Source organism: Buteo buteo, chromosome Z, assembly GCF_964188355.1.
Source record: "Buteo buteo chromosome Z, bButBut1.hap1.1, whole genome shotgun sequence".
In the NCBI taxonomy this organism is placed as follows: Eukaryota; Metazoa; Chordata; class Aves; order Accipitriformes; family Accipitridae; genus Buteo; species Buteo buteo.
Genome location: NC_134204.1, coordinates 16,684,311 through 16,709,532, shown reverse-complemented (window position 1 = coordinate 16,709,532; position 25,222 = coordinate 16,684,311). Strand labels below are relative to the sequence as shown.

At 41.8% G+C, this 25,222-nt stretch overlaps 1 protein-coding gene across 2 annotated transcripts in view; it reads right to left on the bottom strand.

Moving 5' to 3' along the window:
• NIM1K (NIM1 serine/threonine protein kinase) overlaps positions 1-25,222 on the bottom strand; it is a 29,875-nt gene that overhangs the window by 1,163 nt on the left and 3,490 nt on the right. The window contains exons 2-4 of one of the 2 annotated variants that reach the window (XM_075021741.1): positions 15,958-16,022; positions 7,010-8,192; positions 1,624-1,907 (exon numbers count right to left, since the gene is read on the bottom strand). In XM_075021741.1, the coding sequence (XP_074877842.1) occupies positions 1,624-1,907; positions 7,010-7,301 (576 nt within the window). In that variant the 5' untranslated portion in view covers positions 7,302-8,192; positions 15,958-16,022. Of the gene's footprint in view, positions 1-1,623; positions 1,908-7,009; positions 8,991-15,957; positions 16,023-25,222 lie in introns of those variants that run through there. The other variant, XM_075021742.1, reaches the window with a different exon arrangement.

Here is a 25,222-nt window from a genome sequence, read left to right as displayed (position 1 = left end):
ACTTCTTTTTAACGAATTCCATTTTTGTGTATATTTTAAGCTTGTGGACTTAAGAAGCAAAAGCACTTAGTTCACCAAGTAAACATAATCACAGATAAAGTAAGAAAGTTGCTAAAATTCTGTTGCATGATGTGATGTCCTATGAGGAACTGGTGGTGGCAGGAGAAAAGGACCACAGACTTGTGCCTTGTGGTATTTCATGTTGTTGCAGGACACCAAGTTCAGTGGTGTCTTCTAGTTTTAGAAAAATAAATACATATGCTGTAACTTGTAATTTTTTTCCCTTGGAAATGGCAGTAGTAGCCAAGGACTCAAACAGAATTCGCTCTGCTTAGTGGCGATACAGCTGTCCTGATTAGGTAAGGGTTTAGCTTCATCTTTGAAATAACTGGGAGGAATGGATGTGTTCGAGCACTCTCTGCCCTACCCTTTGAAGTAACAAGGTGTGTGTGTATCTGGAGGCAATAAGGAAGCCCTTCAGCATGCTAAGATTTTTAAACTGTCATCAGTAACAGGCAGAGATCTTCAGTCCTCGTTGTGGACTGGTAGCACTGAGATGGGATTTAAGTAGCCTGGATATGATGGCTTAGTAAAAGTAAAATATTTTGCAGAACTGTGTGTGTACAACCGAGGAGGCTGGCCAGCTTGGTAGTCTGGGTTTAATGCTAAGAAATAGATGCTATCTTGAAACGTAAAGTAAGTTCCAGTAGCTGCAGAGTACCTGTCATGTGGAAAAGGTGTTGAAGCTAATCCATTGCTTACAGGACATATGATCATTGTGTCAAAATATATAAAAAATGCATACTGTTTATATATGTCATGAGCAGATTGCAACGCAGTTTGTAGATGTCTGACCCGGGAACATTCTTGCTTTGGCTTTGCCTGAGGCCGTTACGTGGCAGGAGAATATGAGCCACTGGAGGGCACCCTGAGCCAGCTTTAACAAATAGTACTTTTACTTCTCAAATTTGCAGAACGGTCTTTCCGTGTTCTTACGCTGTTGTTTGAAGTAGCTGTAGTTACTATGCAAGGTTCAGAGGAGATGGTACTAAAATAGTTAATTGCTCCTTTTCTGCCTTTATAAGATGCTTTGGGTTCTGTTGCAATACTGAAGACTAGGCAAGGGGAAGTGAATTGCTGGCTGTTAACTTCACAGATTTGTGCCAAAGCGAGAACCAAGAATTAACTGTCTTAAGTACCAGTCTCCCACATTCATTAATAAGCAAGCTGGATGTTTGCAACACCTAATAAGCCTCTTCCGCTAGAAGAAAGTGTTCCAGAGAAGAGTGACTGATCCCATGTTTTGAAATAGCTGAAGGGAAGAAATGAAGCTTTGTTAGCTGGTGCCTACAGCAACTTAAAGCAGACAGGGGAATGCTGTTGGTGTTCACCACAGGTGAACCCAGTGTTCAGTCACCTCCCCATAGCTGTCAACAGAGAGGCACTAACTTGAGGTGGATGTGAAAGCTCTCTCAGATACCTTCTCTAGCTGTTTCGCTCCTCAGAAATGTGGGCCTGAAATCTTGGTAACTGTAAACCTACTAGTTGAAAACCAAAAGATACATCCACAAAATCTGCTAGATTAGTGTGGGGCAACATGCCTGTGGAAAAAGAGCAACTTACCATGTGCTTCACAGCAGACACAATCTGGGAGAAGATTATTTTACACTCTGTTTCTAGCAGCTTCCCTTCTGTACTGATTTTAGTGAAGAGCTCCCCACCTCCTGCATACTCCATCACCAGGTGCAGTTTTGAGAGTGTCTCCACCACTTCATACAGTCTGATGATATTTGGGTGGTGCAGTTTTTCCATGCTGGATATCTCACGAGATAGCAAACGTTGAGTCTTCCGGTCTAGCTTTGTCTTGTCCAAAATCTTAATTGCAACTTTCTCTGAAAAGAAAAATGCTTTTCCATGTTGTTAATGCAGTAGGCACAAACGGTAATACTATTTATTTACAACAGTCCTTGGTTACAGAAGTGCAATAAAATTTCACCTCTGATCAGTGTAAAGCTAAGCCGCAGAGGCCTACTAAACCTTGCAATCTTTCATGCGCACCCATGCCACTTTCCGTCTACAGCACCCTGCTCACTGCTGACATGGCTGAAGGCTGGTAGAGTATAGCAAGGGCTAATCAAATCATCTGCTGTCTTAGTGTGCTCCACTGCTGTCAGGCCAATACATGTCTGATGGCCACAGTTACATCATCTGCTGTTCGGTGTCTACTGCTGGTGAGGAAAGTCTGTGCTTTCTCTTCCATTGCTAGCTCAGCACTCTTCCGATGAGCTAGGCCTGAGCCTGGTACTTGCAAACTGATGGAGGTGTCAAATTTAGGTGCTTTGTTTCATAGCAGACAGACAAACTTGGGGGTAATTTAGGGGCTCTGGCTATAACCCTGCAAGTTTATAATGGAGAGGTGTTTTTTAGTTGGTGCGACTTGCAGAACTTTTCCCAACTTCTTATCCCATATCCCCACAAATTCTCAGTTAACAAAATCAAGTGTCGTAGAGGTTTATCTTTCTCAGGATAGCTGTGCCAGTTTTTTCAACACATTCATGTATGAGTAGTTCTTGGTACTGTACAGAATACAGGGAAAGTACATTTTTATGTCTGTATGCCACAGTGGGCCATGAATCCACATGACACACAGATTTTATTCAGAGAAAGGGAAAAAACCAGTGAAGTAGAGTAAGTTGCAGGGATCCTGTAAGACAGCAAATCTAGCTGTCTTACACTGTCCTAGGAATGCAAAGCTGCTGTTAAGTTCTGCGTGGTTTTGTAGCATAGCTACAGTGAAGCCAAGGGCCACAAAACACAGATACACAGCTGCAGCTGCATGACATCACCAGGACAGTTTGGAGCAGTATGAATAAGTCAATCACAATTGCCCTTATGTTCCTGTATTAATTGGTATGTTATGGCTTTTGTCTTCACTCTGTTGAATACAGCTGGTATTTGAGGGATTAGTCTGGTTAAAATAGGTTTACAGTGGCTTTGTGTAACTTGTCAGAACAGCAAAATCAAACTGGACCATGGCAGTAAAAACAACTGTTTATTCCTGGGAAGAAGGTTTTTCTCCCCAAGAATATCTTAGTCAAGCATTCACAGATTTCTTAACAATTAATTGCTTTTATGAAATCTTTCAGAAAAAAAGCTTCACCTTGGTTTCTAGTACATGGGAGTAAATTAAAAAAAAAAGTATTGTTTACTTGTTGCTTTAAGAGAAGAGTAAGAAGGCTATTACATTTGTACATGTGTTCTGGTATAAAAGCATTCAAAATGTTTTTACTTAATATTATAAAGTTATTTAACTCAAGTTCAGTATTCCAACATACCTAAAGGAAGTGTTAAGGATACATATGCATACATCTGTACAGATCAAGAGACTCCATGTTTGGTATATTTACCTTTCTTAGTAACATACATGCATAAATTGATCTCCCTACTGAAGGGCAGCAGATACTCCAAGCAAATGCGATTGATTCTTGTAAAAGGTGCCAAATTATCCCTTGATGTGCCTGTTTTCAGAAGGAGTCCGTGCTGAATATAGGGCAGTCTTGCCCACACTGCTTCTCTCTGACCTGTTCCGTGCGTTCTAGTGAGGCCTGTAGGAAAGTGGGTGCCTAGTCCTGTGTGGCGCTGATGGTGGTGTGGTGAATGAGGAGGAAATGCAGCTACTGAACAGTAACAGCACACTGATCCTGGCAGAGCTCTGACTGCTGACCTAGGGGTGAAAGACTAAAACCCTTGTCACGTTGGCAGGATATTGATCCCCTAAACCAAGAGGAAAGAGCATCAGCTCACAGGAGGTAACATTTGCAGAACTAAATGGTTAGATACTACAGAGATAACATTTCTTACAATCTTAACTATGTAATTGCATTGTTAGATCTTGATTTAGAAAAGCTGGGGGCATTTGGCCTTTAAAAAAAAAAATATTCTAGGTTAAATTCCTTCCCTTCCCTTTTGCTGGAATTTACTAGTCCTCCTGGTCGGTCTTTGTGCAGTTTTTAAAAAAAAAAAAAAAGTTTAGAGCTGAAGGGCCTGATCCTGTTTCCACACCACCATGAATCAGAGCTGAGCTCCTTTAAATCTGTATCATTGCAGTTGCATATGTATGATATACAAAGAAAACCAGCCCAACTGAAGTGTAAAAAAACTGACACCCTCCCTTTCTTTTTTAAATTCGTTCCTTCTGCTTCCAAAAAAAGCTTGGTTTACAAATCCTGCATTACCCTTGCATGGCAGCAGTGCTGAACAGAAGGGCATGTTTAGCAGGCAGTTTATTTACCAAAATACTAACACTGAGTAGCAAGAGATTTTGATTGACTATATGCAGTGTATGCTGAGGTTTGAAAAGAGCTAGCTGAAATCTTAATAAAAGAAGTTAGGAAAAGGTTGAGAAATCATTTCAGGAAGAAGTGGTCTATGCTATGAAGGCAAAAGGAAACAAAATACAAACAGAACCAAGTTAAAATTGCTTTTAAAAAAGCAAACTAGGTGCCGGGATGTTCCTGCCTTTGCAATTCATGGTTTATAGCTGGTAAAAAGCCAGTCTATTTTGGATGCTTTTAATTGCATCTATTCAGCTGTACTCTCACACTACATTTGTCAGCTGGAAGGTATGTAAAATAAAGGTTACACAGAGCTTAGGAACCTAACAGTCATTAGAAAGCAACTCCACAGGTCTCTGGAGAAAATCTCTGCCAAAATTCAGGTTAATGAAGTGGGCAATGCTCCTGAATAACCTAGTACACATCATAGCATGAAAGATTTTCCTGCATCCTCTAAGCAACCAAGGCAGCTGTTGTGAGAGAAACAAGGTTCTTCATCCAGTATCATCCTGCAGTTTTTCCCCTCTCTCCCTCTAGAAAACTTCTTTCATGTATCCTGCAACAGATCACAAGGGCTACAGAACAGCACACACATGTAATTGTTACAAAAGCTCATCTTAGTAAAGAACAAAATTGTCTCCTTTTTTAATATAGGGTGACATGTAAGGCGAAAGGAAATACTTAGACTTTAACTCTATGACAATAACTGGAGAGCTGAACAGCCCCCTACCACATATACCTCCCCCTACCACAGGGACCCAAACAGCATTAATAATGAAGCCTTTGTATTTACATAATCAGCAAAAAAAAGACTTGTACTCAGTAGTACTGTGCAGGAACATCACTTCATTACCAACACAACGATGTGCATCTACTGGAAAAAACCAGAATCTTCTTTATAGGTGGTGGTGGCGTGTGTGGATGCATGAGCGCATGTGTGTGCACATGTTTGCGTGTTCCTGTCCTCCTATCCACATACTGTATTTTATGAGGACAGGTAAAGTCACAGGCAGAGATGAGTCAAAAGATGTTTATCCTTCATCCTCCCTTCCTCATGATATTTGCAAACTTAGTATCGAGAAATGAACTCCTTGCCCAGTGAACTTTTTAACCAAAAATCTGCTACTCAAAAGCAAAAGAAAATTTGAGAAACTTCTGGTGAAAAGGAACATTTTCAAGAAAAAGAACTATGGTTTTGGTATTTAGTTTGTCCAAGCTTACTCTATTCACTGAAGTACAAAATTTTTCAATCAGTTCTATTCAAATGCTAAAGCAACTCGTCTCCTAAGTATGTTCAACAGGTAAAAGGTTCATCCACATCAAATTTATAACTTCCTTTCATTAGCATTCCTCCTGTTCCCAGTACAGGAGCAGCATTTCCTCCAGCAGTAAGCACAAGACTGCTTTTTCTGGAAGAAAAAAAAAAACAAACCAAACAGAAAAGCAATAACTTGCTGTGGGCCAAGTAGAACAGAGATGCTTTTCTGAAACAAGCAAAACCAAAAAATCCACACCCAGTTAAAGCAGCCCTTAGGCATAGGCAGGCTTAAATTTGGAAAAAATAAATACCATCAGCTCCCCACTTTGATTCCCAGTGCAACAACTGCTGCACGTATAAATGTGAGCTTTCACACCTCTGCAGTCTGGGCTGAAAGAGGTGGTTAGAGAAAATAACAACAGTTAACATGGCATGAAGGCTTTGGGGTGTATCTCATTCTCTCACCTATAAGATGATGGAGGGAAGGAGAGTCAATGAAATTGGAAAGGAAAGACTATGAGAAAAAAACAAGACAGCAGTGTACTAAGATGTGGGGAAAACTAGTCATCACTGAGGGAAAACAAGCACAGTTTCTATTATTGTCAGTCAGAGACAGAAGAAGAAACAGGACAGATGAACGCAAGTTCTTAGTTATACCTACAACTGAAGTGTTTGCTGCGGCTTCCTAGCCTTTCTAGTTCTTCCTAGAAGCACCATATAGGGTGCTTTTCTGTACTTAAAAAAAGAAAAATAATTGATAGTTCAACACAAACCCTGGTTTGGCTGTACCAGAGCTCATTTGCTTGCACCTGCTCAGCCCACACTTCTAGCCCTGTCCCAGCTTTTTACAGTAATGAACTACCTGCAAATGAGTCAGTAAAGCAGGCATAAAATTTATCACCAAAATTACTGTGACCAAATAAAAGCTTTGTCCATACTAGTAAAATCTGTGATGAAACAAAGGAAGCCTTGCTAACTGTCTGTGGGCAGGGGCATGCCTAGCCAGGCTGCCCTGGGGGCTCACCACCTATGGCCCTGCAGTCCATGAGCTGGGGCAGGCAAGAGGGCAGACGGACAGGATGATTTGTAGGAGGGGAGGCACAACACCATGCTTCAAAGTGTGGAGTGTTTGAGCCATAGGATGAGATGTGTTAATTCCAGGAAGTGCAGAGATGAACTTTCCTTGTAATAGCCACCATCTAGACAAAATGTTTCTGGTTTCTTTCAAGCCTAATCCAAACTTAAGCATTTATCTGTGGCCCTGCCTGTAGATTCACTCAACAACAACAAAAAAGACACATACAAACTATATGTATATTTAAAATTCACACAGCATCTTTCTTCCCAAATAGGGCCATTGGTATACATACAGGACCAGGGTGCTCAGCACACAGGTGACCCATACAGCAGTGCCTACCTTTGGTTAGGGAATGAATTCCAAGCTTCACTTGTGAGAAATTCCCACTTCCTATTTCTCCTCTGACTCGATAGAAGCCAATTCTCTTTCCCAGGGTTAATTCTTTCACCACTTTTTCATTCTGGGACATATCCTGCATTAGTTTCTCAAATGGGGTCAGCCTGTGCTGCCTGCCCTCTTCATCTCCTCCACAGCACTCTGGGTGCCCATCGTCTTCTCCGCTGTCCTCACGATGCCACCTGGAATAGCGGTGTTTTCCAAGACTTCCTCCATTCACATATCCTGTTGTCATAGTTTATAGGGTAATTACTTCCCCATTTAACAAGATGTCCCGATAAGGAGTTTAAATGAAATAGTTCTGTATGGATATGCAATCCTGCACATAATGGACACGGTGACAAACTTAGCAAAAAAAGCAACTTACTGAAAGTCCAAGGATTAGTTTGGAAATTACTTCAAAAGCAAAGCTGGCGTATCTACATATTGCAGTTCTGTTCAAAAATCAGAGATAAAATTGGAAGCTGTTTACATCCATCTCTCGCTAACAGATTTAGTATGTCAGGATCTTCATCTACAAGGTAAAAGAGGCTTTGCAATTAAAACTGTAAACTTTGTGGAAGAAAGCGCTGAGTTGCTCACTGTCTATACAGTACATTTGACACATGCAAAACATTTGACACGAATTTTCAGGCTTTAGCTTGCTGCTTTGAAAACTAATTTGATAGATAAAGGTCAAACAAATAGCTGATTAACTACTCTGAATAAATCCGGATGCTTCCAGTTCATTTTGAATAGCTGACTTTAAGAGCGTAGTTCTCCTTCATTCTGGTACCAGTCCAAGAGCTGAACGTAGGGTTTCCCTTTGATTCATTTTTCAGCCTGTACGCTTGTGATTCTGCCTTGGAAAAGGCATTGTGCCTTGAAGCCTTGCTGTAAAAAGTTTGTTGCTCCTCTGTTTCCTCCTCATGGCAGCTTTAACAAAGCAACTGATCCTGGAAGATGACAGGAAAAGCATAATCTGTGCACCAGGCAAAAGGAACACTGCGCCTCAGTATCTCTGCAGTCACATGGCAGGACAATACAGGATTAAGTAACTGCAATGTCACGTTAACCCTCCTTTATTTAGATGAGCTTTCTTTAACGCCTTGAGCCTTCTCAAAATTTTGCCAGACGCATGGTGTTCCTAAGCAGACAGATGAAGAAAGTCATTAAAACCTTTACGTAACAGCCATACGCTTCACTAAATGACAGCACACCACATACCATTTCACCAGTTTAACTCTTATTTGTTTGGCAGCACAGACGAAGTCCTTATTCTAAATACGCAAGCAGTCACCTACCTTTAAAGCAGTACACCATTTTTTTCTTCTTTACTTGTCTTGTTTAACCTTGAAAAACAGAGGAGTTGATCAGCAACTGCTAATCACGCAGACGCATGCCTGAGGGTGGGTGAGCTGGGCATGAAAGCTCGGAGACAGCGCAGGCGGTGGCAATGCTCACCTCCCCTGCTCTCAGCCTGCAGCAACACCCGACTGACGAACATGGGAGACACCTCACTGCCGTCGTGTACGGATTCACCAGACAGAGGGGGAGAGAATTAGACCCGTAACTCAATGCCTGGAGCTTAGGGAAGGTAGACAGTCACCTAAGGTGCCGCACTAGAAGAGAGCATGTGACGCTGCCAGGTGGAGCTGCCCTCTAAACCCCAATCTCCTGCGTGAGCAAGAGGAGGAGAGGCCAAAGGCACCACATAAGGGCAAAGAAAAGGCAGCTGGTGACAGTTTCATTAAATGGGAACTGGAGTGGCACAGAAGCACTCGGCTGCTTCTAGAGAGGCCAACGCGACAGACCCAGCCTCTGGGAAGCTGCTCCTTGCCCTGAGACACGTATGAGTGATTTTGCAAGTTGCTTCACCTCTCCATCCTGCGGCCATGTCACTGACAGCTCTGCCCGGGGAGAGGCAGAGAGCCTGGCTTCTCGCTCCAAGGGTACAGGAGGGCCCGTCACTTCTCCCTGTCACTTCTCTGAGCCAGGGATGCTTCTTATTGTGCATGCTGCAAACTTACGGCTGACACAGTTTATAACTGGAATGGAGGGAGAATGTATTCATTCCATGATGCCTTTGAACTCTTGTTACTCTTTTTGTTCTACTCCTGTTTGAAGAAAAGGGCTGTTTTCATGGTTGACAGAAGAAGTGTAAAATAATAATAAATAATCATATGTTATTCTCTGGATCTAAATAGAGTCAATATCCTGACAAATACTGTATGTGTGCAACAACTATTGGCCAAATCCTGAAATTGGTAGTAGAGGAGAGACTGAGTGGCATCTGAACAATATCTTCAGTATTGTCCCATCAAACCAGCCCCACCTAGCATCAAATGTTCCCTCTAACTTTATTATTTGATACCAAGGAAGAAAAAAACTGTGTGGAAGGACAACCCCTCCCCAAGCAACCCAAAACCCCAGGTAAACCCAAACCTTACATTCTCTGTTTGTTCTCCTTCTCCATTTGGGCAAAGGACGATTTCTTGCAGGAAATTCAGGATTGCCTGAATTCTGGCCCATAGTTGTTTTCTGTTTTAACCTGTCATCCGTAAGAACAATATTGACCCCTTTTTTTAACCATAGCTTTTAAAGTTCAGTTATGGCAAGAAAATACCAACAACCTAGTATATTCCTATGTTTAGAAGACCTATCTTTTATAAAAGGTGAGAGCCCAGCAGAACAGTCCACAAGACCTGTACCACAGACCAAACATGACACAAAAGTTCTCCTGTGCAGCCACATGCAACGTTCACAGACACAAGGAAAGTAATAGCTTCACTTTTGTACTTTTGCTCAAGTAATACGGGTTTAGTGCATGGCTGTTGTGGCCAAAGGAAATCAATGTTTGTTCAAGGTTTGCCCTGAGAATATATTTTTGATGTGAGTAAGAAGCACTCTCAGTTTTATTTCTGTGAATGCCAAAAAACAGTGACTATATAAAATACACAGCCCAGAGATTCGTATGAGTTGTTAAAAAAAAAAAGATTCCAAACACACAATATAGCACAATTACAGGCTGAATGCAGACCTGTATGTTCCCAACTCAGGTAGGAGGAAATATGAACAGTGCACTGAGTGTGGAGAGCCTCCAGAAACAACTACTTATGCTCTCTGCCCAGGCCCACATGCCACCCATTTCAGTACATCCCAGAATTACTGTTAGTTAGCATAGCATTCAGTTTGTCAGTTATTGTTTGGTGAAAAGCAGACATGATCAACATCATTCTTAACCTTATAGATATCCTTGCCTAAAACACAACATTGTTTTTCCGCACGCGGAATATCAACATATGCAGCAGACCTGGGTAAGGCAAGGTAAAACAAAACTGTACACACTTCTGTAACCATGCAACTACAACCACACGAGTGCTGTACCAGAGTTGCTTAGCACAGTGAAAAGGGGGCCAGGCCCTGTACAACAGACTATACATAAGCTCTATTTGATTTTTCAGTTAAATGAAAGCTTATCTGTTTAATACAAGATATATGCCACAATATTGTAAGAGAATGACTGTAATATGCATTGTAGTGAGTTACAGCACTCACTCCTTCCATCACTTCATTTAGCACATTTCAGGTTGTGACAAGGCACAATGGTGCCAGCATGTAAGTGACTACCTATGGGTCACACTGTAAAAGCAGATCTTCTGGTGGTCTGACACATCACCTAGAGAGCAGTCACCTTCACCTCTTCCATGGGCCTCCCAGTGCTGCCACGCAACAACGTGCAGACACAGGGTAACCCCAGTCACTTGTGGCAAGCTGTGCCAGCACATCAACAAGAGCCAAGTCAAAGCAATCTGCTGTCCTCTATGCACATCTTAGATAGACCACAAATGCAAGACTGCGTACAAGATGACAAAGTGAAACAGGAGGCTAACAAAAATATAATATTAAAGATCGTGGACTCTATTATTTTTCCTGCTGCACATTACTTGGTGAAACAGAACACACACACCTTCAACGGCTTCCGTACAAAACCTCACTTGATGGCCACAGCACCAAAAGCGGAAGCAGGAGGAGGTAACAAATGGTTGTATTGTACTGACTTCTTCACCACAACAAAAGGCCTGTTCTACATGCTGACGCCAAACCAGGAAAATAAGAAATCCTGGCATAAAAAGGAAAAAAAAAGCCAACCAAAAAACCCTCACCCTGGAACACACTAACCCTAGCCCACAACTTAGTCTACAAGTGTAACTAACAGGAGAAGACAATGGACTTTGCAACCTATTTAGGAAGTTTAATAAGCCTGAGCCCTGCATAGTGAAGCAGAATACAGGTGGATGCTTGATTAAGTGTGCCCCCCAGCCTCATCAGAAAGACTGAAATCCTCATCTTTTGGGTTGATCACACATCCATTCTGGTATGGACCCCTAAAGACAAACACACATATTTTCCTGTTGTAACCTGAGCTCACACTCAAGGATTTTACCTGACCCACCCTCTCCCAGAGCTGCTGACCGGAGACAGGCAGAAGCATGGAGAGCACCACTCAGCACAGGTCACCGTGGCAGAAGATTATAGCTCCAAGCAAGCTCACAGTCATTTAGTCCAACTTCCTTCTTGCCAAGAGCAGAGAAAAGAAAGAGAGGAAAAACCCACAGGTGTGCCCTAATCCGTGACCCACCCCTAAAAGATCTCGCGGTGATCTCTAATAGGCAGTCACTGGCTGTGTCCAAGGAGCGCTACAACCTGACCCAGACAGGGCCACCTAGCCGGTGGACCACCAGGCTGGGCCTGCACAAGTACACCCATCTGCCAGGCAATACCTGTACCAGCACCTGCATGAGAGCAGCAGCGCAGAGGAGTCCCGCAGGGCTACCGACAGGCAGTTCGTGCGATGCTGGTATCGGGGTGCAGCACAGACTCACCTTTCCACCTCTCTGAATGTTATGTGCCAACAGGCTCGAATAAGCTCTGAGACATGAGCATCAAGGAGGACAGGCTGTGCAGAGCCCTCGGTGTTGAGACGTAACCCCCAGTCCCAGCTGAGCTGACACCAACACGGGTTGGGTACAGCCCAGCTGGCGGAGTCTTAACATCAAATCCACAGTCTGCAGAGTGTATGGGCTGTATGGAAAAGAAAATAAACGCACAACAATCAACATAACATGAACTATATTAAGCTAATACATCAAGACCTGTGAAGTAGAAACTAACACATGGGGAAAAAAACCCCTTTCATCCTTTTGCAGCATTGCATGATCAAAACACTTAGAGAAAGAATTAATTAGTCTTTGAATTGCACTGAAACTTGCATTAAAAGCAAAGGCAAAAAAAGAATTTATTAGTATAACCCATTGATTTCCCAGGTCTTTGAAATACATGGGAGGGGTTAATTTGAAGTCTGACTGTATTTTGAAATAAAATCTACCCTATCAAAGCTTTAACCTGGCCAGTCCCTTTTATTTCCCTCCCTGAGGTATAATGCAAATTGGTCAATTTGCCATGGAATTGTTCTTCCAAGGTAAAACCAGCTTCCATTAAATATGTATTCTGAAGCAAAAGAGATGCAACAAAGTCTTTATTAGCCTTTTAAATAACAGGACAAAATTTACATCTAATTCAATTACTTCACTAAAAATTAATTTGACTTATAGGCTTTCAGTGAAAATAAAATATCTGTAAAAAGCAAGCTATAGTACAAGAAGTAAGAAGTAGGCAATGCTTTGATTCCCACTGAAATCACGGAGGATATCAGTCTTTACTTATTTCAAGACAATGACTGTATATTTAGGCAGATATGCATTGCTAAGCAGATGGCCTGCAATAAAAATCACCTTGCCGTTACTTGCAGGAAAGAGAAACCTAAAAAGTGTTTCTGTACAAAGGACAACAGAAAATGGTCTGGCTTATATTGTCTATCACATGGGCCCTAGCAAATACAAATAACTGGTTACCTCTTACAAGGTAATCAAGTTTAGCTGCATCAATATATATGCACTGCTCAAAAGTACTGAGTAGTAAAAAGTTAAGTATTCATAAGGTAAATTTTAAATGGATCTGGGCAGAAGATAAGTAGTTGCTATTATTTTCCAGGGAGGTATCTGGAAAGATACAAATCCTGCACTGCACTTTGAAATGTACTTTATACTGCCTGACATTTCCAGTTTTTCAGAGTAATGTCTGAGACACTCAAGATTTATCCTGAATCAGCATTAACAAGCTACTGCATTACAGTAATTATATTACTGAGCCTGACTGAAAGAGGGCGTAGATGTAGACATACAATACCCATGTAAAAGCGGCAGGACCCATGGAGAAACAAAGCAATGCCATAAAGACTGTCTGCTTGGTTTTACGAATGCTGAAGAACTATCCTCTGAAAGTGTCATTGCAACTGCTCTGTCCTTGCCAATTTTAAATGTCCCAAAGTGACTGCAGTACTGAGAACTTTCAGAACATTTAGAGAAAAAAATCTAGAGAGAAAGACACATATTTGTACTTTTTATCTAATTGACAATTAGATTGGAGATCCCTAGAACCCATCAGAAAATAACATTGAAATGCAAAATGGTCCCAGCCATATTTTTCTAGCGATATATGAGCATGCCACCTTCTCAGACCAACATGGTCCTCTCACCATGCAGACCACCCGCTCCTCAAACCGGCTCCTGCCTCTGAACGTGTATTCGGATACCACATACTGAGAAACCTCTGCACCGGGCAGTGCCCTGCTGCCAGGTCTGCCATCTGTATGTCCTGTCCGACCTTCGCAGGCACAGAGCCATACAGGGGAATAAGCACAAGCTCGCCAGAATCGCTCAAGCTTCAGCTAACCTCTGGAAACTGCTTAATGCATAGTAAGTCTTCAAGGCTTGGCAAGAAGCTTAGGAGGAAGCAATCTGATCTTATTTGACATCCTACAGGTCATAAGTTACTGTCCTGGTTTCGGCTGGAATAAAGTTAATTTTCTTCTTAGTAGCTGGTATACTGCTGTGTTTTGGATTTAGGATGAGAATAATGTTGATAACACACTGATGTTTCAGTTGTTGCTAAGCAGTGTTTATATAAGTCAAGGACTTTTCAGCTTTTCATACTGCCCTGCCAGTGGAGGCTGGGGGTGCACAAGAAACTGGGAGGGGACACAGCAAGGACAGCTGACCCAAATGATGCGAAGGGGTATTCCATGACATATGATGTCATGCCCAGTTTATAAACTGGGGGGAGTTGGCTGGGGGGCACCATGGCACAGGGATTGGCTGGGCATTATTCAGTGGGTGGTGAGCAATTGTATTGTGCACCACTTGCTTTGTATATTATATTATTATTATAATAATAATTATTATTATTATCATTATTATTTCCCCTTCCTTTTCTGTCCTATTAAATTCTTTATCTCAACCCACGAGTTTTACTTTTTTTTTACAATTCTCTTCCCCATCCCACTGCAGGGGCAGGAGTGAGCAAGCAGCTGTGTGGTGCTTATCTGCCAGCTAGGATTAAACCACGACAGGTACTAATCTCTGCATATCAAAGAAATGTTGCCCATTAAAAACTCCCCTTCCACTGGAGTGAGAGCAGATGTGAAATTAGGATGGGTATTTTTGAAACTGAGATCTAAAGAAACAGTACAATTGCAGCAAGCAACATTCAAGACAGCCTACTGCAAATGGAACTGTTCTCTCAGATTCAGCTGCTGTGGCACACATTAAGGATCCTAAGTGAGGGATATTAACCCAAACAAGATGGAGCACAACTCTAGATTTTACTCTTCTTTTGCAACCTTGGCCTCAGTATTGCAGCTAAATGCTTTGACATGCATCCTAGTAAAATAAGCCTCTTTTTTTCTCTTAAACTTGCCTGGTTTGGGAGCCCCAAAAAGTTCATAATATTGTCTCTCAAACCAAATATCCAAATACAGTAGATTTTGCTGAGGAGCCTGTACCCCAACACATTTAGGCAACTGCCCTTTCCTGCTGCAAGGATCAGCAGGGAAGCCAGGGTTTGATGGCAGGCAAGACTGCCAGGGTTTGGGGGCAGGCACAGACCAGGACTCCTCTGGCCAGGAAAGTGCGGAAGAGGAACACCTCGGAGGTCTGAGCAATACAGAGCTTGCTACTGACTCACTGGAAGTCAGGGTCATGCTAAAAAGTTGCTACATCCCAAATCCCTAAAACCATCCTGCTTTTCATATCATATCACATTTGGACAGCAAAAGCTTTCCTGACTTCAATGAATATTAATGCTAATAAATTTGGCTAGTATTCAATTTCATTAGTTAATCTATTGAGATTTGTTGAGTATCTGTCCTGGAACAGAGACTATGATTATTTTTGTCAAACTGAAGACTTGCATAAACTACATTCCATTAGAAAGAACAGCGCAAACCTGAGTATCCAGCAGCATTAGGAAACCAGTCAGTGTTCTTTCCATTTAATTTTTCTAATTAAATCCGCTGGAAAAGGAACTGTTGTTCCAAAGATTTTTGGAGCTGCTAACTATATATCATGTGGCAGCATCTGAACCTCCATACAAAAGATCATAAAATTCACCACACAGAAGACCACAAAACATCTCAAAAGCTAAGACAGATGATACTTGTTAACATTTTAACAAAATAATACATTCAATGCTCAAGTTTGGGGACCAGATTTTGACAAACTTGCAAAAATGGAAATTAAGTCCAACTGTATGTTACTACACAGATACGAATTACATTCCATGGTTTCAGGAAGCGTAAGTTCACTAATGAAGCAAAAAGCCAAGGTACACAAAAGTATGGCATAAACCAATTTCAGAACATCTTTAAACCATAATCTTCCCTGCAAACACCCACTCCCCCTGATGCAGACAGTTATGTGGCCTCTATACTTTCAGAACCACCATTCACATCACACGATCCAAAATCTCAAGTTTATGCAAAAGTCTATAGGTAAGATACTCCAGTTCCTCACCTTTCCTCAATTTCCTCCTTGAAGAAATCTTCCAGAGAATTTCAGATTAGAATCCAGAAACGCATCTGAGAACAGAGACATGCAGAAGAGTTTATAAGCTATTCCTATTAAAGTTCTGAAATAGCAAACTATTTTTAAATAGATGACAATAAAATGCTTCTAGAATTTCACTCACTGACTATTCTATCCTGGATTTGTTTAACGCTCCACCCCTTTCTAGCAGCCTTCTATCAACACAAGAAAAGGCTTAGTGCAGCAGAACTGAATGAAAGGAGAAAAACTCTGTGGTTTCATTTTACTCTGTAAAGCAGGAAAAAACAACAGAAAAACAATCAGTGGAACTGGCTCATAATTAGTGTTTAAAAAAAAAGAAAGAAAAGAGAAAGAAAATGTAGAGAGTCAAAATATAAAAGTTTGTACTACTTTAATGGTGATAATTGCTTGAGCACAACAGATTTTTTTTCCATTTATCATTACAACTAAACTAGAAAATCTTTTGGGTGGGGTTTTTGTCAAGACACTTAAGAATGAAACTGCTGTTTGAGTGGTATGCACATAAAATTATATGCTTGCAGGAAAACATACTGAGAAAAAAAAGCTGCCTTTAAAACCATAATGATACTTTTGTGCAATACTAAAAGCAACAGTGTCAGTTGCAGTTCAGATGACTGCATGTTTAAAAATATAAAGTTATAAGACCTGCTAAGGTTTCTAGGGTAGTTTTTGCGAATAGAGGAAAATGGGAACAACAGATACAGAAGAACAGCCTGTTCAGATTTTCCAAACTGAGCAGGATAACACCACGAGGCCAGCAAGACAAAATGAGACGAGAAATGCTTAATGTTGCCCTGAAATCTGGACGAAGTGCAGCTGGCAGTCCAGAAGGTCACATTCTCTTAGGACAAACTCCGTGGCTTCGTCAGGTGCCGGACAGGACGGCAGCCTGCGCACGGCCAGAGCCTCTGGCAGTAAAAGGCCAAGCTCCCACCTGATGGATGCATCACCCCCGAGCTCAAAGGCATAACGGCAACTCTTTTCCTGAGAAGGGCACCCTCCCACCATCCTGATTATTAAAACGTGCATGGTGATGAAGTGTAAACTCAAGACCAAAACCTGTTATTCTTCACAGCAGTTTACAAATGACATTATGTCATTTTAGGACTACAGATCAATAGCAGACAACAGGTCTGGAAATGAAGACACGCAAAGAGTTGCATTATTGGGAGTGACACCTATATTTACAGCTAAGAAGGGACTCTGACTTGTTTGATCTCCTATACCCTCAGTCTAGAAACCATGTCCCGTTAAGAGTCTGAAACCTCTCAGGAAGCAGACTCACGATCCGCTCCTAAAGAGGTGTATTGGAAGCAATTTTCCAGCAATCAGCTCAGAGTAGGCATGACACTGTCTTTAATTTTGCCTGACGACGTACCACATGTGAACAGAGTCAATGCTGCCTTAAGCTAGAACTGACTGCTTTGCTGGCACTAAGCTTTTCAGCTTCTAATGTAAAGACTAACAGATTCTTCTGGCTTCTCCAAAGCTTGGTCTCTGACTGAACCTTCATCAACAATATTTTCTCTCCTGTCTCTCCACGGCAGCAGCATTCCTCAGTGCCACAGCACTAGGTGAGAGAGAAAAAGAAAGAAAACTCATGTGTCTTGCATCCTCTCCATAAAATTAGCACTTAAACCCAGCTAATCACACCACTTAATCTGGTGACAACATGCAGAGCTCAACAGGACTGGAAAGAGATTATTCTCATAACCTCTAAATCATAGGACTGGCATGAATGAACAGTTTCTCATCACTGTTTACTGGAAGAAAGAACTTAATCCATTTTTCTGTCTCATTTTTAAAGCTGGGAGTACCACTTACCACTCAAAGGCAAAGATACAGGCATTTACCACAGTGATCATGGTAGTACTCAACATAAAAACCAGAGAATGTTATTCTGAAAGCCTGCTCCCATCTCAAGGCCTATATCCTGCACCCCCTGCACTCTCCGTATAGAACTCCAGAATTTTTCATAGACATGATACAGAATTGAGCATATACACCATTTGTGGGCATCGTTAAATCAAATGCAAAGCAAAAAGACAACCTCTGCTTCCATGCTATGCTGTCTTCTTCTTCATGAAAATAAAATTAGATGTGCACATAGACTAACTTTTTGTTCACTCTAGCCAATGCCACAGTTCCTGTTTACTACCCCTGGTGATGATACTCCTGATATTCCTTTAAGGTATTTTTCATATTTTTCCATTATAACAACCAAATGCACAAAATTACTGCTTGTATGTACAGTTCACTTTGAAGATGTAAACAGGTTAAGTCAACAGCCTTAGTGAGTTGTTAGTGTATGCCTAAGACACACACACAGATGACTACAACGTTTCATAAGCTGTGGGAATTGAACTTGAAAGCTTGCTGGAGGAACCAGGCTGCTAGTCTGATGGCTGAGATGCAAACGATGGAGTCTCATTTCTGATGAATACGGAATCTGTTCACCTTTTCTATTTTATTTACAACATGGAATTTCTCATCATGTAAAGGAGTCTTGGCAATACATTTGCTAATTCTGAACTTCTTGTTTTACAACACTAAATTTAAGACAGAATTCTGAGCTTTCTTTGAAAAGTTCTATAATACCATTGAAGCAGATTAAAGACATTTATACTGGGACTTCTAATATGATCTGATGAAGGTCAGTTCTCTTCCTTCAGCCCTTATGAGAATTCCAGTTCTAACAAAGTTTTTCAAAGTTTTTTCAATTCTTATTTCAGAGTAACTTAGATTTTTTTATTCTAATTTCTGATGTACTAATTCAAAGAAGACAGAAAAAAATAAATAGAGGCATTTTTTCATCCTTCCTCAAATCATTTCACCAGATGGCCTAGTATTTGCACTCCAAGATTCAGGTAAAACACACACATCTTTTGAGCATCTCCATATCAATTCTTGCACTGAAACACATTTGTCAATCCCTCTATTAGCAGAATGTCTTACACATATGAAAATTATGGTAGCAGATGTAAAACTTGACTACAAATACAAACAGAATCAGAGTCTAAATCAGCTTAAAATTCAAGAGGCCTTGGCAGACAGCACCTGTACACAGCATTGAAATTTCTTACATACACCATGTTGCATTTACTGTTGGGAGGACTAGTGGAGTCCAAAACCAAAAGTGACCAAACTCCCAGTGCTAAATCTGCCAAATTTGGGGACTCTTCACAAAGCACTTCTGAAAGATAAAATCTCCATGGAACTGTATTGTAACTAATTGTCATCTCAGTATCTAGCAGCTGAAGCTAAGGTCCCTGGTGGTGGAAGAATACTCCGATATGAGCAAGGAATTGATTCTCATTTTTGTGCTGTAGCAGTCAGAAACCAGGCTCCTCTGTTGCACCATTTTGTGTAGACTACTAGTCACAACATCAAGATCATTGCTAGTCTGCAAGACTTCAAAGCCCAGACACATTTACAGAATGCATTCTCCAAAACTAGCTCTGACTTTAAACTTTTCTCAGCATTTCTCCTCACATTTTCAGATAATAACACTCGTCTCTAAGGTGACCTGAATGGTAACATCAAATCAGAAGAAAGACTTTCTCATTATGTGGACACACATGTCAGAGAAATGCACGCTCCTTTGACTGAAGCAATGAAACAAAAGCAGGGTCAGATGCAAGTGTGTGACTTCAAGGGTTCTTCTCAACTTTTTTACCCTGTCCTACAGCCTTGAATTCAACATTTCCATCTCATGTCCTCCTGATCCCAAATTCAATTATATCTTACAAAATACCTGTCACACAGACACATATGTAGGCAGATAGCCACCAGAGACTCACACGTGCAATATCCAAGAAAAAACGCTGATTGCCAGAGAACTGGTGGTTGCAGGAATTCCTCTTCCCACGTTGGCTCTAACCACCACCAAAGCACCCTCCACTAGTTTCTAGGTATCTGTCGTGGTTTAACCCCAGCCAGCAACTAAGCACCACGCAGCCGCTCACTCACTCCCCCCCCATCCCAGTTCCTAAACTAGATGGGACGTCACGTGGTATGGAATACACCGTTGGCCAGTTTGGGTCAGGTGCCCTGGCTGGGCATGAGAAGCTGAAAAATCCCCGACCATAGTCTAAACACTACTGAGCAACAACTGAAAACATCAGTGTTATCAACATTCTTCACATACTGAACTCAAAACACAGCACTGTACCAGCTACTAGGAAGACAGTTAACTCCATCCCGGCTGAAACCAGGACAGTATCTCTTAACTTCAAGCTTTCATTTTTCTGCCAAATACGTCCTCAGGAGGTCATCAAATCCTGAGTCCCCAGAGACTGAGCAGCAAAGAGAATGATATAATCCGCATCTGGGAAGGAGACCAAATCCAGCTCTTATTGATGCTCCAGCACTTCAATTCTGAAGGGAAACGTGCATCTTTTTTTAATACATAGCAAGACAGCAGCTGTTTCAAGTGGCATCAAGCAGCCAAAAGGGGTCTGGGACAGAAGAAAGCATGAGGGACTAAGAAAACCAAACAACAAAACCAAGGAGGAATAGGCAAGAAGGCTTTGAAATAAAATACTTTAAAAAAATGTTCATTACTGATGCAAGAAGTTGTCAGTGTTAATGACAACTGAACTGCCATGAAAAGAAATCTTCTTCAACAAATGGAGCTGATTACACTTCAAATTAAGATAAAAATCAGTCATTGATATGCTGCAGAAGAGCTGACACTTTGCATTAGCACTACTTCTGAAGTGCTTCCCTTTGATGTTTTTTTAAAATCTGATCCTGCTAAAATCTGAGCAGTTTTCAAGATGTCATGAATGCCTCAGGGAAGCCCTCCACGTGGCCCCCCAGCCCCTAGGTGACACCTGCAGAAATGCAGTACCAGTGATAAATACAAGTCCTTAAGGACGAGAGTGCAGCTGCCCTCTCCCCTCGCTGCAGCAGCACAGATGAAGGAAGCCTACACTGAATTTGACTCCTTCCAAGCAGAAGCATACAATACCTACAGCCACAAAGGTCTGCAATGTTTGTGTTCAGTGTGGTGGTGTAGCTGTGCAACGTACCCACACACAAACAAGCTATAAGCTATGAGACAAGGGACAAGTTGTCAGTAAATGCCTTACAGCTTTTCCAGGCAGCTCTTCACAAGAGTGGAAAGCATGACACTCCAAGTGGGTGACCATTCCTGGCAAACTCAAATCCCTGTGCCCCTGTGGCATGCTCTTTGGTAGCTGAAACAGCCTTCTGCACTGCTAAGAGTCAATAGTAGTGCTCAAGAGATTTGCTGCCTGGCTCATCTTAAGGCTGTGCTTTTCAAGAGGGGATAGAGTTGTACAGTAGAGACCTAAACAAGAAGCAAGCACGGCAGTTGCCATTCGCTCTGAAGCTTTAGCTCTTCATCCAGACAACCTCCACACATTACTAGCACCTACAATCTTGCACTTTATTGTCTTGAAAATGATGGTCTTTATGAAGGTAACACCAATGAGAAGCTAGTAAAATGGAAAATATGAAACAGCAGCTGACACTGTGTTCACAAATCAACATTTACACCTTTTAAATACTATTTTCACTTTTGCTCCCCAAACTACTCTCTAGTAAGACACATTAAAATTCACATCAGAGCTACAGGCAGAGATTAAAACAACTGTTTGAGAAGCGTTTTCTCCTTCCACCCCATTCTTAGAAAGTAAAAACTAAGATATGGTAATTCTAGAAACCAGAATTTAAGAAAAAACATTGGACAATCTTACTGCTTCCCACTCTCCACTTCCCTCTGCAACTTAAGCTGGGTAGGAGCAATCACTTACAGTAGCACACATCTCAGGATACTGCCAAATGTCAAATACCAATTACATAGAAGAAAAACAGGTGTGCAAACAGAGGTGTGTAAAGAATACCAACACTTCTAAAATATAAGAAGGAACTAAACCATCAATAAGTACTGTGCTCCAAAAGAAGCACCACTTTAAGTGGGTGGTAGATAGTGCCTAAAGAACAGCTATTTCCAAACATGTTACGATGAAGCAAATCTGTAATTATAAATTCAGGCCTCCGGGCTGTGACATTTCACAGCCAACCAGCATCCAAAAGGAAACAAGGCTGACCCAGAAGCAATAACCTTGCATTGTTTTTACTTATAAAAGAGTAAACTGGTGAAACTGTAGAGCTAAATCCTATCCTGGGCTTCAGGACTGGTGCTGGGAGAGCAAACGCAGGCCTGGCTGCTTGGGCAGCGGACCATGGCCTCGCGGAGGCAGGCAGCCGCCGGGGTGACGGGTCTGAGGGGGCACCCGGAGAGTGACCCTCACCCCAGCTCATCCCAGGCACCGCTGCCAGCCCGCGGCCACAGCTGTCGGACTGAGAGGGGATTCCACCCTGTGGTGCAGGAGCGGTGGGAGCAAAAGGACGGACAATCTGTTTGTAAAAAAACAAACGTACGGTTTTGGCATGATGAAGGTATAAACTATAAGGACAAAAAATCAGCAGCAAGTTACAGATGAAAACCTGACACTAAAGGCTAATGGCAGAAGGATTCTGCACCCTAGAGATCTAAATCAAGTACTTCATTAGGAATGTTTTCTTATGCTTAAGGTCATGTGCTGGGTTTGGCTGGGGTAGACTTAGTTTTCTTCACAGTATCTAGTATGGGGCCGTGTTCTGGATTTGTGCTGGAAACAGAGTAGATAACACAGGGATGTTTTCCTTATTGCTGAGCAGTGCTTACACAGCGTCAAGGCCTTTTCTGCTCCTCACCCCACCCCACCAGCGAGCAGGCTGGGGGGGCACAAGGAGTTGGGAGGCGACACAGCCGGGACAGCTGACCCCGACTGACCAGAGGGGTATTCCAGACCATAGGACGTCATGCTCAGCATATAAAGCTGGGGGAAGAAGGAAGGGGGGGGGACATTCAGAGTGATGGCATTTGTCTTCCCAAGTAACTGTTAGGTGTGATGGAGCCCTGCTTTCCTGGAGATGACTGAACACCTGCCTGCCCATGGGAAGTGGGGAATGGATTCCTTGGTTTGCTCTACTTGCGTGCACGGCTTTTCTTTATTTATTAAACTGTCTTTATCTCAACCCATGAGTTTGACTTTTTTTTGGTGACTCTCTCCCCCATCCCACTGGGGTGAGGGGAGTGAGCGAGCAGCTCTGTGGTGCTTAGCTGCTGGCTGGAGTTAAACCTCGACAGGTCAACAAAATAAAAATTAATAAAAATAATTTGCATTTAATAAAGAATTGTTAATAAGTTAATAAAATTAACATGGGTATGAGATCAGTGACATCGATATGCTTTGTGGGTGAAGAAAACACAGCATGGGCAAACACCGTGGAAAGAGCTGCCTACAGAGGCAGCCTTGGGGAGAGCAACCCAAGGTCACCAGTAGACACTGCAGCATGACACCCCAGGGTCATGGGGAAGAGAGATGACTTTTAGGGTTTATCACCAGGCTGGGGCAGCAAGCATTAGCAGTCTCCTAATGTTCATTCCTGCTCCTCTTACTTGTTTCACTGCATTTGGAGAAGCAAGACTTCCCTATTAAATGCTAATGAAAGTAAGCCCCTGGGATTTAAACAGGGACTACTCATTTTAAATGTTACATTTATTGATGCTTGTAGGCGATTAGCTCTCCTCTGGTGCAGTTATGCCATGCTTGGCTAGAGAAGTGGAACTTTAATTAAGAGCAGAGCCCCCGGCTCAATTCTACAGGGTAATTTTTGTACCTTCTGAAAATAGGACCAGACTCGGGCATGAGCAGGACAGAGACTCTTCAACTTGACTTCTGCAAACCATGTTTCTAGATGAGGATTCTGTGGGACTTGTAACCAATAAGAAAAAACAACTTACATCACTTTGTTGTGTATAAAAGCAAAACTGAAAATAAGAAGCACTGGTGGAGTCTCCGGTTTCATGCTGTCCCTCTCAGCCCAGAATTAACTCAATTCACGGTGGCCTAGCAGGGCAGAGAAGACAACTGCCAGCACAATCACTTCCTGCTGATTCTTTCAACTGTACTGTACAGAAAACAGCATTATATATGGGCCTATTGTGGAGGAGAGGGCTGTCATTTTACACAAATGCAGCGTCTTGCACACATGAACTGGGCCTGGTTACCTTGACTTCAAGAAAGCTTTCGCAAACACTGAAGTTCATGAGTACATCTCAGCAAACTACTGGAAAAATTATGGAAGTAATAACATAGTAATTACAAACTAATAGAAGAGGGATCTATAACTGAGGATCAATTTAAGCCAGGAGTAGTTCTCCTGAATTTTTCAGTGCCAGACAAGTTTTCAAGCATGCTCCAATCGCCTTGCAGTCATGTTTTCTAACCTCCTTCCAGATTCAATACTTTCTCATTTTGCAACCAAAGCTTTGAAATTCATGATAGTATCAGCACTTATTGTTGTGCAGTGGAATAATCAGATTATCTCAATGAGGGACTAAAGAGTCCTTAAGCTTTTGATACAATCTCTAAAACATAAATGACATAGTAATTAAGACTGAGAACAATGACTGATTACAAACACCTGAAAAATATTGGGCTTGGGACACGGAGCCAAGACATACACTGCTGTCACAGCAACAAATTGAGCCATGATTTAACACTGTGTCTTTCCTAGAAGATTGGAGGTGATTGAGCCATGATTTAACACTGTGTCTTTCCTAGAAGATTGGAGGTGATTGAGCCATGATTTAACACTGTGTCTTTCCTAGAATATTGGAGGTGCATCAGTTGACTCTGGGACCTACTTTAAGAGAAGGGAATGGAGAGCATTTAAACCAGCTGTTATCTAGCAGCTCAGTATTGATGATCTAATTTGGAAACTGGATTAAATTGCACAGATTAACACACTGCCGTGCAGCTGCATGGATTTATGGTTGTCATGACAACCAGCAGAAAATGTATCCTGCTAATCCTCTCCAAGCAGATCTGTCTCCATGCAGCATTAATGAGATTTATCACTAGCACAGACATACTTGTAGTGATTTCATTGCAGATATCTAGATTGGTATAATCTCTCTCTCTGCATCTTAAAATACCAATTCACAACTGGAAGGAAAGAGAGGCTCAGCTTATGAATGGATGCTGGAAACAATGAAACATCCTTGGATGTATAATTTCTTAGAAAATATTAGTGTTTTCCAATTAATTTTCCAGGGTACTGAGTATGCAAATATGTATTTATTTTATAAATATAATAAAGTGACTATTACCCTATGCTTCCCATATTAGGC